The sequence below is a fragment of the Merops nubicus genome, unplaced genomic scaffold, assembly GCF_000691845.1.
Source record: "Merops nubicus isolate BGI_N331 unplaced genomic scaffold, ASM69184v1 scaffold14834, whole genome shotgun sequence".
In the NCBI taxonomy this organism is placed as follows: Eukaryota; Metazoa; Chordata; class Aves; order Coraciiformes; family Meropidae; genus Merops; species Merops nubicus.
In genome coordinates, this window is record NW_008602377.1 from 5,430 (window position 1) to 25,707 (window position 20,278).

General features: G+C 48.5%; 1 protein-coding gene across 1 annotated transcript in view; it reads right to left on the bottom strand.

Moving 5' to 3' along the window:
* Window positions 1-3,338: 3,338 nt before the first annotated feature.
* Window positions 3,339-20,278, bottom strand: part of GMPR (guanosine monophosphate reductase) — a gene marked incomplete at its 5' end in the record, with an annotated part of 31,604 nt that continues 14,664 nt past the window's right edge. Inside the window, 3 exons of the mRNA XM_008938347.1 lie at window positions 3,339-3,519; window positions 11,543-11,702; window positions 17,780-17,822. Of these exons, the coding sequence (XP_008936595.1) occupies window positions 3,339-3,519; window positions 11,543-11,702; window positions 17,780-17,822 (384 nt within the window). The remainder of the gene's footprint in view (window positions 3,520-11,542; window positions 11,703-17,779; window positions 17,823-20,278) is intronic.

Genomic DNA, 20,278 nt, shown 5'->3' on the forward strand with positions numbered 1-20,278 from the left:
CAGCCTCTCTCCTCCTGCTACTGAGTAGCTGAAAGGAAGACACAGGCACACCAAGCATGGGGAAAGCTCCTCCAGCGGTGAGCAGAGGCTCCTGCCCTCACGTGTAGCTCATCATATTTACAGGGTGGTCCCAGCCTGCATTCAACCCCCCTCACATGCCCTAAGGTGAAAAGAACCCAGCACAGGAGAGCAGAGCCAAAGCCCCTCTCTCCTCCTGCTACTGAGTAGCTGAAAGGAAGACACAGGCACACCAAGCATGGGGAAAGCTCCTCCAGCGGTGAGCAGAGGCTCCTGCCCTCACGTGTAGCTCATCATATTTACAGGGTGGTCCCAGCCTGCATTCAACCCCCCTCACATGCCCTAAGGTGAAAAGAACCCAGCACAGGAGAGCAGAGCCAAAGCCCCTGCCCCACGGCCGCTGGGGGTGAGCTGGCTGTGCCAAGGAGCAGTGTCACAGCCGCAGCCCTGGGTGGCTGTTCTGCAGCAGAGAACAGATAAATGTGCAGGTGAGGTAGAGCCACAAATGGCACATGGCAATGTGTCAGTGGTGCTGGTCTCCACGCAGAACACCCTGCCAGGCACAGCGTGCCCTCAGCTCCCTCTCTGCCCCGGTCCTTGTGAGAATAGAAGTGGGACTGAGCTGGCCATGAGGCCTGGAGCTCAGTGAAGATGAAGTTAAAGGAGGGCTCGAGCTCATTTTGTTCCCATTTTTTTGCAGCCTGAGAGCTGGACACATATACAGTGTGAATGGTGGATGCTGATGCAAGTGAAGGTTATCCCTGAACAAAACTGGCATGTAACTTTGAGTGAGAAGCAGACAGGCCACCAGTTCAGCCTGTCTGCAGCTTTCTCTTCGCTCACATTGAAGAGAAGGAGAAAATGAAATGAAAAAACCCATGCTGCTTATATCAGAACACTGGTAAGAGCTGCCATTTAGAAAATGACATACCCTAAGTCAGCACTTCACCAGAAACCATTCCTGGTGTTAGTGGCACTCACAGTCTGGAGAACTGGGGGCAGAGCCAGGATTAGCCCATCCCCACGCCCTCCCGCTGGCCGCTGCTCAGGCAGAGCTCCTGCGGGGGGGGGCAGGACGGGGTGTGAGCGTGGCCCAGGCCAGGCTGGCTGCCCGCAGAGCAGGCCCCACAGCTGCACCCCTATGGAGAGGCAGCTCCCCTCACCCCAGCACTGCCCACTGGAAAAGAACCTCTGCCAAAGACATGTCATGAAGCTGCTCTGTTCAGTGTGCCTATGAGCTTCTAAAAAAATAACGTTTAGAAGTATATATATGCCTGTATTTCTTGAATTCCATTTTACAATGTAGCTAAAAAGAACAGGAGAGCACTGAGAGCAGGCGTGAGCAGACTGCCGCACTTCCCACGCGCGAAGGCCCGAGCGTGGGGGTGCCTGTGGCCAGGGCTGCCCCACCACAGTCCAACCCCGCTCCTGAGGGAGCTCAGGGGCCTTCCTAGCCCTGCCCTTCACACTATGGGCTTCACACCTTCACAAAGGCTGCTGGCCTCCTGCAGCCGCACGGCTGCCGGCACGCTGGGCGGAGCACGGGGCAGAGCAGCACGGGGCCGTGGCAGGGTTGGTGGTAAGGAAGCCTGGCATCTTCACGTGAAGCTTTCAGGCTGGAGGGACGAGAGGTCAGGTCCTTTATTCATGGGGCCTACTTCTCTTCTGCCTTCGAGTTCCTTTATGGTAACGTGGGCAGGACAAATGGGCCTTAAAGCCAGCACGAGCCTCAGCTGTGCTCATGCCAAGGCCCTTAGCCAAAGCAGAGGAAGGGGTCATGCCACAATTAAGAGCGATGTCCTGTGTGTGAAATGGCAGACACTGGCAACAGCAGCCTATTTAGACAAGAGTCTTTGCTTTTTCTGATGTGCACAGCACACTTCAGAAACCCCATGGCCCAGATTTGCTGCTCAGCGTGGTCAGCTGCACCAGTCCTTGTGTGTGCATTTTTGAGAGGCCCAGCTTGTGAGTTCAAGGCTAGAGTTTCTCTTTGCAATTCCTCTTCCCACAGAGCCCTCTTTGGCTCGTCAAAGGAAGCCTGCCTCTTTCCACAGGAGGGGAAAGCAAGACTCTGAAGTAACATCAGCTGTGTTGTGAGCTCAGCAGCACTTTAAGTGGCCACGTATTATTAATTCAGTGGCGCTCACTTTTACATCCTTTATCATAACGAGCTACTGTGGTACTCAGTGGATGCCATGTGTATTTCCAAAGAAATTTCATTGTGATTTATCAATTAATTAGTGGGCCATTACACTTTATTGAAGTGTTACCCAGAGTCTTAAACGTTCATTACTGCCTCCAGAGCAAACACTTTCACTTCCCCCCAGCCTGCCAGCATCTTGCGCTCGGGCTGTTCTGCCAAAAGCTCTCCTTGGCTTTTCGTGGTGTCGAGGACTGCGAAGGAGTGGTACCAAACCACCAGAAGGGAGTGTGATTCCTCCAGCCTCATTCACCTGGCCACAGACACTGCACTTGTATGTCTTTCCTAAATGGATAGGACCAGGCAAAGGGAACAGGGAAGGCTGCAGAGAAACCCCACCCACCCCACCCCCCCTTGCTGAGGTTAGAGGTGCTGCTGAAGTTCAATGTCTTAAAAATCTGTCCACAGAGAGCAGGTAAAAGCAGGCACCCAGGTAATTCCACAGCTGCATGCATGAAAAAGCAGGCAAGCTCTGAGAGGTTTTCTCCTGAATGATCTCCACAGGTGGGGACAGCAGGGGTTGGCTACATTCAGTGCCAGCTTCTCTGAAGAGGCAAGTCCATTGAACAGGCAGGTGTCAGTCACAATGGCAGCACCAGCCCTGTGAGATGAGAGTGAAGGAGCTCTGGCATTTTCATCGTCACAGGACAAAGTCACCAGTAGCCAGGCCCCATCCACCATCCACCTCTGACACGCTGCAGGCCAGCAGCCATGCCATGGACATCCATTCTTTTGCCAGAACAAAAAGTGAGAGAATTTTTGATTTCTCCATGCAATCCCTCGCATCTTTTTCTCTGCCAGCCTGTAATTTCTGGAGGGTGCACTGCCAGGAGTGCTGCTAGATGACAGGTCAGTCTTAAAAAGGGAATGTGTGAATGTGTGCGGGCGTTAACAGCCATGTCTGTACAAGCCAATTCCTTGTTAACTGAGGTTTCAGCAGCTATTTATCAGAGCAGGAGGAAAAAACAGGTGGAGAAATACTGATTAAAAATAAAATAGGCACAACAATAAAAGATGAGGCTATTGCATTTTGAACCAATGGCACTGTGTTAATAGGAGGGCCCAGTGGCCCCTTCTGCTCCTCTCCCCTGCTCCTCTCCCCAGCCACCCCAGCACTGGGCTAAGAGAAGACCTGGCTGTGCTGCTGGGTGACCCGGATAAACGTTGTTCTCCTGCTCAGTTCCTTGAGTTTGGCAGCTCCCACGTAGGTGCAGGTGGAGCGCAGCCCCCCGAGGATGTCCAGGATGGTGAGTTCCACGTCCCCTCTGTACGGCACCTCCACAGTCCTGCCCTCTGAAGCCCTGCAGAAGAGACTGGTTACTGCATGTATGTCGAGATGCAACACTTAGTCCTGCAGATGCCACAATATCCCATGATCTGCCCTTTCCTCCCCTCCACCATCTGCCTGCAAGCAAGTGAACCTTCCAGGTTTATTGAAAGGTAAATTTGACCTGGAGAGCTGCAAGTTTTAAAGCCTAGGTCTCCCCTCTTTCAGTTTAAAACCATCACCCTTGTCCTGTTGCAACACGCCCTGCTAAAAGTCTGTCCCCGGTTTTCTTATACTTCCCTTTTCAGTAGTGAATGGCCACAAAAAAGTGTCCCTGAAGACTCTTCTTCCCCAGGCTGAACACCCCCAACTCTCTCAGCCTGGCCTCACAGCAGAGGGGTTCCAGCCCTCAGATTATTTTTGTGGCCTCCTCTGGACCTGCTCCAACAGAGTTATGTCTTCCTGTGCTGAGGGCTCCAGAGCTGGACACAGTGCTCCAGGTAAGGTCTCACCACTGCAGAGCAGAGGGGCAGAATCCCCTCCCTTGACCTGCTGGCCACGCTGCTTTTGATGCAGCAGGATGTGATTGGCTTTATGGGCTGTGAGCACATGTTGCATGCTCATAGTTTTTCATCCACCAGTAATCCAAGTCCTCCTCCACAGAGCTGATCTCAATCCCCATGTGGAAATGCTCTGGCTGTCTCCTACCAGCCTCATTCTCCAGAGCCCACATACACAGAGTGGGAAACCTGTTACAGAAACCTGCTGCAGAGCTGTCCCCTCAGGAGAAAAGGTGAGCTCAGTCCAGAGCCAGGCACAAAGGCCAGAGGAAACAGCAGTGCTGTGAACACTGTGAGTACAGGCACATGCCAGCACAGACTGCACTCTGCACAAAAGCACATCTCAGAAGTTCCACGGTGGAAGAATCCAGGCGAGTAACTTTCACTCCTTCCCCTTCAGCCTTCTCCAGCCTCATGCTCAGCAATTCCCCCTGCAGCAGAGCTCCCCAGTCACTGGCTGACCTCACCAGGCTTTAGAGCAAGCTTGTTCTGCCCAGCACGCGAGCTCCTCTGGAGAGGGAGGCCTTGGGAAGGGGGTTGAAGTGCAGTGCAGAGGGGAGAGAGCATTGCTCTCCTCCTGCCCTACAAAATGGAGACAGAAATCACGGCAGGGCTCTGCTGTCATCATAAATGTGGTTTTATTTACTTCTCCCTTAAACAAGTTGTCTAGGGGACAGTGCAGGAAATAAAGGGCATGCCTGTTTGGAGGCTCCGTTTGCAAATCATTAACAACAGCAACAGCAGCTATGTGGAGGTACTTCAGCATGAGCCCGGCTATATTTCACTCTGGTAGTTTAAGTAGGAGGTCAAAGCCCCAGGGAGACAATAAAGGAGAAGTGTTAATATGCTATGTGAATAAGGAACCATGATTAATCTCCCTACAGCTGATGAGTAATTGGCTCTTCCCTGAAACTCTTTCAATAAACACAGCAGTAAGCAGCCAATGGGAAATGTATGGGCTGCTGCCATCCAGCAGGCTGCACGGGGCTCCGTGGGGTGCTGCTGCTGCTGGGAGTTCACAGCCTTGGGTTTTCAGCTCCCGTGCCAGCAGGAGAGAAAGCCCAGCCCACAAAATGACACAGAAGCAGTCATGCTACCATTCTGCACCTTGGGTTTTGGCCATGCCCACCTCCTCCAGTCAAAGCCAGGAGGCTCAGCTCAGCCTCCGGGGAGCGTCCTGGACTGTGAGAGACAGTTCATGGCTGGGACTGGGGGAAACCAGTGTGAATTTTACACACCAGATCTTGTCACCTGAACAGCTCTGTGTGCTGTAGTGGGCAAGGAATGCAGGATTTACTGCATTTGTGCACGACTGCCTGCTCAATTCATGCATGGGAGTCCAAGTAATTTATGCATGAATGCCCCATCAGTTCAAGCATGAGCGCCCTGTTAACTCATGCTGGAGCATCATGTGGGGCGTAAGCTGCAGGAGCCAGCAGAGAGCTGACTGCAAACAAAGGCAGCCCCAGCTACAGTGGTTCCACAGCCCTGCAGGGATGGGACCACTGCTCCCGAAAGCAGGAACACTTGGCAGTCCTTTTTTACAGAGCAAAACTGCAGAACTATGGGACACTTACAGCCACCACCGCTGGGAGATGCCCCTGCAGTGCCTGTGGTGGTGTTAGGCTGCAGGATGCTACTTCTGGCTTTGGAGATTGAAACCTACAGAAGTGGTGAACACCCAAGATCAGAGCCCCCAGACTCTGACAGCTAGACAGTTGCTGCTGCTCCTGTAGGGTCAGGTGATGAGTTGGTGGGATGTCCTGTTGATCACAGAGTAGCAGAGGTGAGAAGTGCCATATAGGCCATAAATTGCTGGGCTTGCTGTGTTCTTAAAAAAACCATTGAATCATTAAGGTTGGAAAAGACTTTAAAGATCATCAAGTCCAGCTGTCAACCCAACACTACCATGACCACTAAACCATGTCCTGAAGTGCCATGTCTACACGTTTTTTTTGAACACCTCCAGGGATGGTGACTCCACCACCTCCCGGGAAATGAGCTCATGCATGAGAACTGAATAAATTAATGCATGAATGCCCAATTAATTTCTGCATAAGCATCCAATTAGTTCATGCATGCCCAAATAATTTATGCCCAAGCACACTGTCAGTACTTGCATGAGCACCCAAGGTGTTAATGCATGAGCACCCAGTTAAGGTACATGCACACCCCACTGTCAGACACATGGGTGCTCTGTTGGGCAGATATGGTGGAAGTTGGGTAGCAAGGGCTGCTGCTGTGACCTGTGTGGGAGAAGGCCATGATCTGCTTCATGCCAGTTACAGCCATGGTTCCACCTGGCTCTGAAAACAGTGGGAGCCACCAAAACTTCAGCAGGTCAGGGGAGCACAGGACACCTCTGCTCAAGTGTACTTAGGAAACAGCAGCAGCCACTGGGAGAGGAGAAACACCTGGACACGCTTGAGGGATCTCCTTCTCTGGAGACAAAACACACCTGGCTGTGATCCTGTGCAACCTGCTCTAGATGACACTGCTTTATCATGGGCGTTGGACTAGGCGATCTCCAGAGGTCCCTTCCAACCCCTACCAGTCTGTGATTCCATGAGGAGACGCACAACTGGAGATGCACTTTCCAAAGGAGGTGCTCCATGCCTAAGGTGTGTACTCCCAAAGGACTGTAGTCCCTGGGTGACCTATGCCAGAGCAGGGGCAGCTGCAAAGGGACTGTGGCCCGTGGACAGCCCACAATGGAGCAGGCACAGTAAGGAGGCGTGGCAGACAGGAGCCATTACACACATGACCACAGCACCCTGTGCTGCCCCTCTCCTCACCCAAGCAGTTGGGACAGACCGAGTGTGACCTGTGGTGAAAGTGAAGGGAGATGAGATGGGCTGGTGAAGAGAGGTGTCTGGCTTTAGTGGAGCCTGGAACAGGGGTTTACTGACGTGTGTGTTTACCCAGCAGTGGTTAGGAGTTTATGTTAGCTGGTGATAAATGAAACTAAGTAAAATTCCCCACGTTGAGCCCATTCTGCCACTAACAAACACCTGCACACAGACCATGCTTGGACTACAAGGGGTGTCACAAAAGCTGGCACGCCTGGCAGAGAGCTGCACAAGCAAGTCAGAAGGAACTGCTGAGGGATTTGCAGCTCTGACATCTGTCCCGGAGTCATGACCCAAAACTAACCCTTTCTCAGAAAAGAAAGGTGAAGACAGAGCAATTGGGGCTCCCAGCCAGCTCACGCCTGGCACAGTGGGTGGAATCCTGCCAGGGTGGATGGGTGAAGCACACGTGATGGTGCTCTGTCAGCCCAGCAAAACCTGGGTCGGGATAAATGGATCAGGCGGCCCCAGCGTGGGGCAACCTTATGAGTGGAGCATTTAAGAAACGTCAGGAATTGGGGGCAGGTCTTCCAAGCTGTCCTTCGGGTTACAGAACGAAGACAGCAAGCAGCAGCCAGCTGCTGATGCTATTCTGTCTCTGTGGCCCGAATTCCACCCTACAGTTAGTATAAAGTGCCAAAACCCAGCTTAGTAGCAGCTGTGAACTGCTGAGTGACCACAGCAGAACGGCAGCATTCACACAAAACCTGGGACATCTCCAAAGGGTTAACGAAACCAAGCTGGCTCTGGCTGAACAACACTGCCTGCGGTCTCCATTCCTGCCTGCCTTATTTATTTTCTCCCATAAAAGAAACTTAGTAATTGCCTTTCAGAAATTCCCAGCTCTGATCCATGTACCTCGTGGAAGGAGGTAAAAATGTAAAAATAAACCAATATATAAATGACATAAAAGTAATGAAGCCAGGAACACACATTTCATACAAAATTAAATGGGATCAACTTGACATATTCATTACAAAAACAATTACTCTCACAACTTCATTCCCTGCTACAGCCATCTCACCCTACCTGTCAATTTTAATTTAACTGTTTGCTGGAGGCTCAGGTTCTCCAGCCAAAATATGTAATTTTGAGAAGATGAAGTTAAGTGACAAGCAGTCTGATTCTGCAGGGGGCTGAGCAGGCTGAGCTCCACAACTCTTGAATAAAACATTGTGAGTACTCAGGCTCTTTTAAAGAGAACAGCTTATTGGGGTCACTGGTACTGACTTAGAGCTGGGCTTTTTAAATGCATATGAAGAAGCCCCACTGACTTGGCCTGTTTGGGGTAGCCAGCATTTAAAACGCTGAGTGAGAACCCTTTTGGTTCAAGTTTGCCAAAAGCTAAACTACTAAGTGACAACTTTCCATAATTTCTCCTAGAATAGTAATTCAAAGCAAACCCTTGCCCTGTTTCAACCATCCCTTCAGTGCCCAGCACATTTACAGTGCTGGGGAAGTAACAGTGGCTATTTTTGAACCACAGTGATACTGCAGTTGGACAAGCCAAGCAAGACCACCACCAAGGCTGGTATGGGACTCCTACAAGACATAACACTTGCACTATATCCCACTTTTAAGGAGGATCAGTGCCAATTAATTCCCTGCTGGTGATAAATCCTGTTGCCAGATCAAACGCACACCTGGCTAGGTGGAGCAGAATTTAAGAGCTGCCTTAGTCCTTTGGCCCACTGGTACAGGAAGCCTCCTCAAACCTTTCCTGCACATCTCAGCAGCTCTGTGGTGGCCAAGCCCCAAATGACTGTGTTGTACTGAGAGGCACGCAGCATGGCTGGGCTGTTCTGTGCTCTCCCAGGGAGCTGCCATTAACTACGTGCCTGAGCAGCAGCAGGCCTTTCCCACACTCCAGATGACACAAGCACAGGGTGGCAAAGGACAGGAAGTTATTGTAGCTCAGATAACAGGCTGCCAGCACCTCTGTCTAACTGGCAGCTGCCACTTGTAAATTATGAGATAATTACTACTGCTGATAGGCATTCTCCTCAGTATTCACTCTGTACTGCCTGTCAAAAAATATGTTGTTTTTTTTTTCCCCCTGCAAAAACAACTGTCTTTGCAATGTGCCCAAACTCATCACGAGCTCCTTTTCCTTGAAGAACTCTTTACTATCATCTCTCATACCCATGTTCAACTGATTTGCTTCTCTTCAGAAGTCCTGCTCAGAAGCAGCACTGAACCAGACTGCATCTAGCAGGCACAGACCACCAGGAAAGGGCAGCAGTCACAAGCTCTCCATTTCCCCATTTTCACACAGCCTTCTCTTTTAATGAGCCTGGGTTTTCTGCCAGGCCAGGAAGGCTAAAGACTTCATTTGTCTCCAGGTCTCTCCTCCACAATGTCTACCACTAGACTTCCTTATCTCCATTATTATTGCAGTCTAAGCTCATAGTAATTGAGTATCTTCAGCAGTGACATAGGCAGCAGGACCAAGCACACCCTGAGCAAGTCTGGCTATGACACCAGGCTGAGTGGTGCGGCTGACACACCTGAGGGACAGGATGCCATCCAGAGGGACCTGGGCAAGCTCAACATGTGGGCCCATGGGGTTCAAAAGGCCAACTGCAAGGTCCTGCACCTCTGTTGGGGCAGCCCCTGTATCAGCAGAGACTGGGGGATGAAGGGATGGAGAGCAGCCCTGGGGAGAAGGACCTGGGGGTACCGGTGGATGGAAAGCTGGGCACGAGCCGGCCATGTGCCCTCGCAGCCCAGAAAGCCAATCTCATCCTGGGCTGCACCAAGAGAAGCACAGCCAGCTTGAGGGAGACCAGACCCCACCTGGAGTTGTGCGTCCAGCTCTGGAGTCTTCAGCACAGGAAAGACATGGACCTGTTGAAGCAGATCTAGAGAAGGCCCCAAAAATGACCAAAGGGCTGGATCCCTTCTGCTGAGAGAGTTGGGGCTGTTCAGCCTGGGGAGGAGAAGGCTCTGGGGAGACCTTATTGGGACTTTTCAGTACTTAAAGGGAACAATAAGAAAGATGGAGACAGGGTTTTTTTCAGGGCCTGTTGCAACAGGACAAGGGGTGATGGTTTTAAACTAAAAGAGGAGAGATTTCATTCTACCAGATGGGACCAGAGCCTGAATGTGCCCCAGCAGAGAAGACGAATCAAAAAGGGACTCCTCTATTGATACTCTCAGGACACTGTAAGAGAGGGAACACTCTCTAACCAGTATGGAGGAACCACCTTGCCCAAGGGCAGCGACTGGACCTGCCACTCAGAAGAGAAAAGATGCAGGGGATTTTTGGAATCATCTGCTTTACAAAAAAAATTTCTCAGCACATTCCAGAGTAAAGAGCAATGGACAAGAGATTCCTTTGCAAAGCCTGCCTTCCTTTCCTCTCCCCTGAGGATTTTAGCCCAAAACCCAAGCTCCCACATGCTGCACAACTGAAGTGCTGGGGTTTAAATTCCCAGCCCTGAATGAGGGTGGGCATATGGATGATGTCCACAACCAGGCAAGAAAGACCCTCCTGACTGGTTTTCACCCAGGGTCTGTCAGCCTTGGGTGGAAAACAATTAGATCACCATGATGTGCCTCTGCCTTTGGCATGAACATCTTGTCCTGCCTCCAAGTTAATCACCTAAAAGCTGTCTCTGCTTGCAGTGGTGTTGGGAAGCCTACCTACATAGTAGAGGTACTGTGTAGGCTTTCCAGTTACTGGAAGGGCTCCCTGACTCTGCCACAAGTAGAGTGCCCAGCAATGGTGGGACAAGATCAAGATGGAAAGAGGATTATATATGCAATGATGCCTTTCTCTGGCAGTCATTCTAGTGATTTTTGTATGGCTGGAACTGGACTGATGACTTGGTTTCTGGTTTGGCTCGCTCCTTTCGTTACATGACATACCATGAGTGAATATCTCCATTTGTTTACTCCTGTTGTGTGTCACACTGTACCTTTTCTGTATTCTTTGGAAGGGGGTAGTAAAACCTGGTCTGTGTGCCTCCAGCTAATGGCTTTATGCTGGGGCAAGCACTCAGCAAAAGAACGATCTGGGGCTGCTCTGGTGCTGCTACCCAAAATGGAGTGGGCAATCTGTACAGGATTCTGCTGCCTTAGAGAACTGTCCAACAAACACAGGAGGGAGTCCTGGGGCTACCACCTGTGACTGAGACTGCTTTGGAGGTCCTGGACCCTGACAGATGTAACTCCACTCTGTACTGGGGAAACCCCATCTGAGTGTCACCAATTCACTAGGCATCCACTTTTTGCAAACAGAAGGGAGCTTGTGGGCCAGCTGGGAAGCCACACACCATGACAACACCCAACCTGGACAAGCAGAGAGCCATGAACTGCAGCCTGGTACACCATGTTCCTGCATTTAATTCAAACACATACCAAGAGACCTGTAAATCAGAACAGTGTCCAGAGACTTCCCAGATTCACTGCACTGGCTGCTATCGAGTGAACCTGGCTGCTCTCAGCTAGGCATCCCCAGCTCCTTCTCCCTGTCTCCCCCTTGATGTCATCCCTCCCTCAGAGCTGCTGCCATAAGCAGTGGTAACAGCCTCCTAAACAGGAACAGAGGCATGGGCCTGTTTCCAACAGATGCCTTTTGCACAATTCTGCTCCAGAAGCTTCTGGATGGCTGGCTCACAGCAAGGGCTCCGTGTGGAATTCATACCTGTATTCAGCAACTCCTCCTGCGTGCTTCTTCATGGCTGTATCAGAGCTCATTCCATAGAAGAGTTTCACCTTCTTGCCATTCTTTTCCATAATCTCTCCAGCACACTGGTCGTGGCCTGCAAACATTCCTCCAAGCATGACAAAATCAGCACCGGCTCCTGTCATCAGCAAAGTGGCAAATAAGGAAGCAGGGAGGGGAGAAGAGGGTGAAAAACAAAGCAAGAACACAGTGGCCTCCAAAAAGAATAGCCGGCCCTGAGAGATGGTACAGAGAGTCCCCTCCTGTAACAGGTGCAGCAAACTTGGACAAAATGCTTTACTGGAGAACAGACACATGCTGAATTGTATTTCTCTGGTATTTTAAATGGAAGGAATCCTTTTCTGGTGTGATGACAAAGATTATTCTACTCCACCCCACACTCTTTATTTTCAAATTCAGTTTTAACCCTTTACTTTATGATAATAAATATAATAATTCTCCCATTATGATAATGGCATCTGAGCACAGTTCCTTAGTAACTACTGTTGTGAATGCAGAAGCCTTGATCACAGAGCTGGGGCCTGTTGAGCTCAAAGCTCCTACTTCAAAATCTTTCTAGGCCATGAACCCTTGAGTGGAAATGCACTCTGAACAAAGGCATACTCATGAATGCAAAGCACTCCTCCCAGCACGGACACAAAACAAGCAGATTTTTTAATGAAATGATGGATTTTTCAAGTCCATCAGCCAAATGTGTTCATTGTAGGTCTGAGTGATTCCTTGTCAAGAAGATCTGGATAAGTCTGCATTTGATTCCTGTTATTTAAAAACTCTGGGCCAAAGACCACCACGCCAGAGTTTTGTGGTTCTCAGCACACACCACAGAGGAGGTCTAACCCATCACTAAATCTCCTAAATATGTTCCAGATACTGAATAACAACACTGAATACTCAGTCCTGCCTGTGCAGTCTGTACATCTCCCCTGGCTTTGCAAATCATGAAATCAGTTCCATTGGGAATAAGATCAGGAAGAAGGTTTTTGGAATCCCTCTTGATTTCCTACTGTGATTTCCAATATTTCCAGCTGGGCTGGAACTATTCCACCAGCAGCTCAGTCTGTGATATTTTGGCATACCTAGTTTTGCTTGGAAAAGTTTGGGCTTTACTCTTTTATGAGCCTGTGGTGACCCATCCCTGAAACAAAGCATTTTCCTGTTCAGACTCTGCTTCTTCAATGTGTATGTGTCAGAACAGGCCTCCCCTCTGCCCAGCTTCTTCCCAGAACTGGCAAAAGCACAGGGCTACAAACCTCACTCCACAGAAAGCAGATGAGCCTGAACTAACCCCACCCCGTTACGGACGTGTCCGAACTCTGGGGAGACCTCAGGCTAGGTAAGTCTGGCATTAGGATTTGCTCTGATCTGTCACTATCCAAACAATAGCACTGGAACTCGAAATCTGAAGAGGAAGTGAAATCATTATCAAACCTGCTCAGCTGCTGCCATCTGTTTAAGAGCTCTGCAGACAAACCTGAATTTGGGAATGTTTTGATCTCAGAATACATGACAACTGCAGAGAGTGCACTGATTAATAAAAGCCAGTTCCCTCCCTGCAGCCCTCTGCCAAAGAGCAGACCTAGCAGCACCGCCCGGGAGCAGAGCACCCAGCTGCTCTGCTGACCTCACCTCCCTCTGCCTGGTTGTTGTTTGAAAGGAACAGTATGTCCGTGGTAAAGGGCCATTAAAAATGAGCCTTGTGCAAAACTGCTGAGCACATCACAAAGCAATATTTATAGCCAGGCACCCATTCAGGTGTCCTATCATGCCAGCTACCTGGCAGATTTTTCCTGAGCTCTCGTTTCAGATGGCTGAGTTTTAAAGCCTCGGTTTGACTCATGTCTGATATTACTATTAACCTGCTAAAAATGAAGGGAACTTTCATGCTTTAAGATATTTCCAATTACTGGTGGGGAGCTCCTGTTGTTACCTGGCACAGTCTTGCTTCACCTTTGTAAAAAACAGAAGTATCCTGGGAAATCTAGTTGATGTTTCTTCACGGGTGGAAGAAAACAACATGAGGAAAGAGGGATGGATCTGGAGTCGAGGTTTCAAAGAGGGTGTTTAGACAAGTCAGAGGCCTGCCAAAGGACACTCTGGTCTCTTTGCCTTGTCTGTACTATCTCCTGATCCCTAATTCTAGTCCTGTCTCTGGCTGTGGATCTCACAGCCTCCAAGTTAGTAATGCAAACCAGTCACATGAAATTTACACTAGAATCACAGAGTTTTGGTTTCTGTGCACTTAAGTGTCTCTTTGTTATTTTTTCTTTTGACTGCGTATTTTGGGAGGAAAGCAAATATGTTTGAATTACAGGATTGAAACTCATCCAGTTTGAGTAACTTTTGCAAACTACAAGATAATTCATCAAGATCTTTCAGAAGAGAGGACCCATGTTACAGCAGACACAGTCCATCTAAACACTGGAATGACACAGGCTCACTGCCCTGCAGCTCCAGGAACAACAAACTTGTATTAAAATATACTTTTCCAACCTGCTCCACAGCTTTCCACCTTGCTTCAGTGTTGCAAAGATGTCTGAAAGTTTCAAGTCCATTCCACTACTTTTTTAGGAGTTAACATCCAGCCAGGAGGTTGTTGTATGCTGTTGTATTTGGTGTGGTTTTGCTTTAATTATGCATGATTTTTTGTGTGACCAGAAGCATGGTGATGTTTGCAACACCGAGCTGCAGTCTCACATTTTCATGTACAGATACACAGCGTGCTCATTTTTTTTTAGGTTGGAGGGGACTGGCAACACCTGGCAACAACTCCCTAGATAATGCAGGATGTGATGGGGGACGTTGCATACAAGCATCCCAGTAGCTCACCCAGAGCTTGCCAGACTTGTCCTGTTTCTAGCCAATGCCACTTTGGTGCACCAGTGCTGGGGAGGACGTCCCCATTGAGGCCTGTGCTGCAGCTGGTGATTTTGCTCATTCACATTTCACAGCACCATCTCTTTCAAGCCATTGCAGAATGTGTGTGCTGACGCCAGCCCAATTTTGCAGCACTCACACAGCTCTGCTGGATCTCGATGGAGGCCCTCTGATGTCTTTTGCATGCCTGATAACCAGGCTAGCTCTGCACAAATTCAGCTGGAGTCAGCCTGGACTTGTAGCCTGGGCAGCCCTCCAGGCAGATGCAGTGTAACTTCGCCTGGACCACAGCTGGGCCTGGAATCCACATTCACCTGTGCTGCAGCTGAGCCTCTGCAACATAGGTATACACAAAGAGCAACTGAAAACAGGGAAAAAAAAGCCAGTGTGATCTGTCAGGTATGTTTTGGAAGCAGTATATGTCCCCAGCTGACTTTTCCACATCATTCTCCCTTCTTTTTCCTTCCCTGCTCCTGTATCTCTTCTCACCACTGCTGTAAGGAACAGCAGTATTGTGTTAGAGATGCTGGCGGAGGATTCAAAAGGCACATTCTGTTCCTGGCTGTGTCACAAAAATATATGTGACCTCAGGCAACTGAACTTAGCATTTCTGTGCTTCCACTGCTCATCCTCAAAAAAGAAGACAGGATCTTCACAATCCCCCAGTGTCTCCTTGGGGCATTCTGAGAAATGTGTTCATGTTATCAGCCCTTCCAGGGGGGCAGTTATGTGAACCATCTGAGAGCCCAACACAAAGTTCTTTCATCTTTTCTCTCATTCCTGCATCAAAACACCTCTCTTTTTTCCTGATTAATCTACGTCTTTTCCATTATCATCTTCAATATCCAGGTGGCAGTGACATCTTCAGTTTCCCAAATCCTCACAAGGTTCCCATCCAGCAGTTCTAGAATTCCAGCAGTCTCTCCCAAAGTATCTGTCACTCCTGGCATTTTTGTGCCCCAACTTCAATGCTTCTCTCTTCCTTGCTTTTATAAACAGGCTTCTGTCTGGTTTCCCCTCTGTCAAAATGCTTCTGACTCCTGACACCTCTCAATGGTGTCACCTCCCACTTGTAAAGCTTCTCAGCATCTTCTTCATGGTTCTTCACAACTCTTCACTTGCACTCAATCCACTCTGCTCCCCTGTTTTCATGAACTTGCCTCCTCCAGTCAGACCTTTAGCCAGTTTCAATGCTAGTCTTCACATCTACAACGACCTCACACTTTTTATGATTCAAATGGCTGCTTTGTCACTGCTTTACAATGAACACCTCAACATCCTTTTCATAAAGACTTTACAACATCTGCCAAAGAGATTGTATAATCCCTTGAACTAAAAACATTTGCATCTCTTTGCATCTCTCTTCTATGCTCTGTCCAGGCCTCCACCCCCAGGTGAAATGGTACAGATGTATGTTTTAGCACTGGTCTCTGCTTTCATACATTTACATATCTCCTCCCCACCCAGGAGGCTCTCACCTGGCTCCAGCTAGAGAGATGTCCACAATGTGTCTGCCTCAATTAGACATTACCAGGTATGGTAAATTTATTGCTTCTGCCAATAAATAATCTCTGTTAGTTCCAGCCCTGTACCTGTCTGGCCTAATGTCAGAGTAGAACTATTGCCTGTATAATCTCAGGTCTCTGATGCTTCTCTGTCCCAGGGACAACTCGAGGTAGCCTTCACCATGAACCATTGTGAATCCCATCACCTCCAGACAATCAGGAATGCCAGAATCTGCCCTTTCACAGGTTTCAAGCAAGTTTCTGTTTAGTTAGCCCAAAGAGACTACAAGGACCCTTCAGACTTAATATAAACATCATAAAGGAAAACATTTTGGAGACTCTGAATTTCCTTTCTGTTGTTCTAAGTTCTGGAAAAGCTCTTGTTGAAAAGAAGACCTTTTCCATGGGCCAGGTTTCTGTGCAGGCAGCTGAGAGTGCAGCGAGGTTGCAATCCCAGTTCACAAGCTCCCAATGAAAACACCAGCAAGAACTGGGCAAGCTGCAGAGCCAAAGTCAGGCAGAACAAAGGCCTCACTGCAGGTGGCATGAAGTCAGAGCAGACTGGGTTGAGGAGAGGTCAGGTGGGGTTTTTTAATGCAATCTTGTTGTCAAAGAGGGTGGATGCCACTGTCCAGCTGCACCAGAGTCACCTAACTGGAAGTATCTATTCCCTACATCCCATCACCTACTGGGTAACACAAGGGTGCTGTGAAATCCTGTGACTGAGCAGATTCCTTGCTGGTAGCAATCACACTATGGCTGTGCTTAAAATTCTCTAATTAAGTCTTCCTTGTCATCTGACCTGTCTAAAAACAGGAGCTGTCTGCAAACTTAGAAGACAGATTTTGGTTTCAACCTTTCCAGGAGGCACGGAGTTTTTCTTGGCAGGTCTGTAATCTGAGTTTAAGCCTGGCCCTGCTTGCCATACTTGCAAAGCTTCCTGCCAAGCAGACATGCTGTATCACAATGTCCTAGCTCTTGTATCGTACCACCCCAAAATCCCCAATCCCAATGAGGCACTGCCCCACTGTATCCTGGATACTACCCTACCATGGCATCTCCAAAGGCTCTGGCATTTTGGGTGATGGGGAATGTCTTTAAATGTCCTGCCAGCCCAAGATGTATTTAGAGCCTGGTTCACATATACCCCTGCAACAAGGTCACACTAAGTGACAGTCCTGATCTTGAGCCCCCACCCTGAGTAACTTTGATGCCCAACACAAAATACTCACAGATTAAATTCTCTGTTCTATCAGCAAGAGCTGGAGCAATTCATTGAAGCTAATGGCATGAGAACAGGACCTGTTAATTATTAACTTGGATGTTTTAGACATCTGCTCAGCTCTAGGGGATACAGTATAAATAAAATCTCATCTCTTAAAGTGGACAGCTGATCCCAAGAACATCTCCAGGGATCTGGCCTGCCTTTTTGTTTTGTTCTTCTGTCCAACACACATTCCACCATCTCTTCATCCATCCAAGGCCCATGTCAGACAGATCTGGCAATGTTACAGGCATCTTTGAACCCTACTCAGAAGAAACCCTTATCAGGTTTCTTTGTATTACTGTCCCAGTGGCTGTATCCCACACACACCTGGCAGATAGTTTCTAAATAGGACTTCGACCACTGCAGAATTTGCACTGTCTGGTCCAAAGAGCAAATTCACGTCTGGTGTATAAATTTTACTGGAGTCACCCGCAGGGACGAATGGAACCTGCTGCTGATTACACAGCCAGGGTCAAACCGACTCAGCATCACTGCTGAGGGTGCTGGCGCTGCGCGGGGGTGGCGGGTGGCACCACAGGCTGTCCTTACCAAAAGCTTTGGCGACATCTCCTGGGCAGCTGCATCCTCCGTCCTGCACAAAGAGAAGAGGACAGTGAGTGGCAGCGAACCCGTATGACCCTTTCTATTGCTTTCCTTCCTCAGGCTCATTCACTCTGACAATGAGCCTACTGATAACACCACCGGTAACAGCAGCAATGCACGTTCTTACTGTAATGTCCGAAATCCCAGAAACTGGAAAACAAAACTTCCTCTAACGACCCGAATCATTCCCTGCCACTTTAACAAAGGGCAGTGTGATGCAGAGGTACCACAAACCCCTACCTTAAACCACTAAGGACATTTAAAATAACTTTCTCAGCAGTTTACAATACATTAAAAGGTCACAGTGGGAGGGGTGAGGAAATATACCATCAGCTAGGGTGGATTTTGATCTGATAATCTCTAGCAAATCAGGTAATCTCATCTTTGGTAAGTGAAAATGAATCTCTTATCTTACTCCTCACTGTTCACGATGCGTTTGGTAACGAAAGAACACTTTGAGATCTAGAATTTTAGACCTGTGTGTTTCGGTTTCAGTGCAGAGTGAAGAGGCTGATGAAGGGGTTTCAGTTGAGGGGAGAGAAGTTATGCACATGTGACAGGGCTGTAGCAAAGGAATGGCACATAACAGAGCTCATCATGTGCTACCTTTTTTTAGGTTTTGTAAAAGTCTGAGCATCAGATGAAAGATCCTTCTCCTCTACACAGCCATTGTATCAAGAGGGCTCCCCATTCTTTTGATGATCATGGTCTGCTGCAGACTGCTGACAGCTTTCCAGCTTTTGAAGCCACTCCCCAGATTGGATGGTTACTCCACGGTGCCTCACCTCCCCATTGGCAGAGACACAAGTCTGAGTGTGACCCGCGGCGCGGCACAGCCAGACACCCCCAAATCAGCCATATCAGAGCTGGCTGCCGTGGGCAGCTGGCACTGGGGGTGAGGGTTAGAATATCTGCACAGAAGAGGATTCAGACACAAACTGAGCAGGTGGATCCAACAGCGAGTGGCTTTTCAAAGGGCATCCCACTGCAAACAGCACCTGCTACAACTTTAAAGGCTTTTACTCCATTTGCTGATAACCTCTAGCACATTATTCCTTTTGTTGAGCTAGACACTCGTGCTGTCAGCTCCAGAAAGGAGTGCTGGGCTGACAGCTGAATCCCTCTCTCCTGTTAAGGACTCTGCTTGTGCAATTCCTTCCCTCTGACAAGTCTGTCAGAGCCTGGAGGAGGGGGTGAGTGTGTGTGCATGTGTCAGGGGAGGAAGAGCTGAGGTACAAAGAGCAGTCTAATAATCTTCAAAGAGCAGTATCAGGAATTTGCCTGACTCTTACTGACTGAGCCAGGCTGGCTGTGAATGCTTTCCAGTAGATGGGTTTCAGTCTGTTCCTGCTGGATGGGTCCATGTCTGACTTTTATAATTAACCCAGTAGTGGCAGTGATGTTGGCTTTAAGCTTTCAGAAGTACCATGGGGACGGGGGCCTTACTGTGTAACCATTAATCATCAGCTTCAAAAATATCACTTTGAATGTCACCGACTCACAAAATTCTGAGCAGATTAGGAGACTTTCCCAAAAGCTCATAAGTTACCATTTAAGATAAAAGGAACCAATGATGATGATTCACAGCGCTTCTTTATCTGTAGATGCCTCCACTTCACATAAGCAGGTAAATTTAATGATTCACAGAAAGGGGAATGAAAAGGGGACATACTAAGCAGTTATGCTGGAAGATGGTATATAATAAATCTATATGCATTAAACCACTTTATTCCATGTGAAATATCAAGCACTATGTTTAGAAAATAAGGCTGTGCTTCTGCTGCATTGTCTGAGAAGCCTCCCCTTGCACTTCAGCTCACCCCTAAAAAAGCCTGGTTCTGGACTCAACATGACTTGTAGAATGGCTGGCCTTCAGAAATGGAGCTTGTTGCAGGTTCAGTCTCTACCTCAGAGCCCTGGGGAAATGTCTCTGTACAGATCCCCCTGTGAATTCAGGAGAACTGGCATTATTCTGAAGTAAGCCTACTGGGAAGAGTGGCCATGATTCTGAGGGCATGATTTCAAGGGCATGATTCTCAGCCAGCTGGGTGCTAAGATGAAGAAGAGGGGAAAAGAGCTTTCCAGTCAACAGAATTATTTTAAACATGACTAAGATAATGTTATTTTTCCTAGTCTTGTTCACCGAACAGATAAACCATTTTACAAGAAAAATTTAGCCTGAAGGAAAAAAATACAGTACGAAAAACCAGTATGAACTAATCAAATCTTTAATATTATAAGCAGCCTATAATACGTTTATAACGATGATTTAAATACTTCAAGCAACCTTTATAATAAACTGTCTAACCAGCCCTTCCAACAGCATCAGCAAACAGACAGCTATTTATTATGCAGAAGTATCTGGCACATACAGCAGTAGGAACAATACATATGGTGCTTTATTCTGAACTGCATACGCTGGGCATGTTTCTGTGTGGAAAGAGT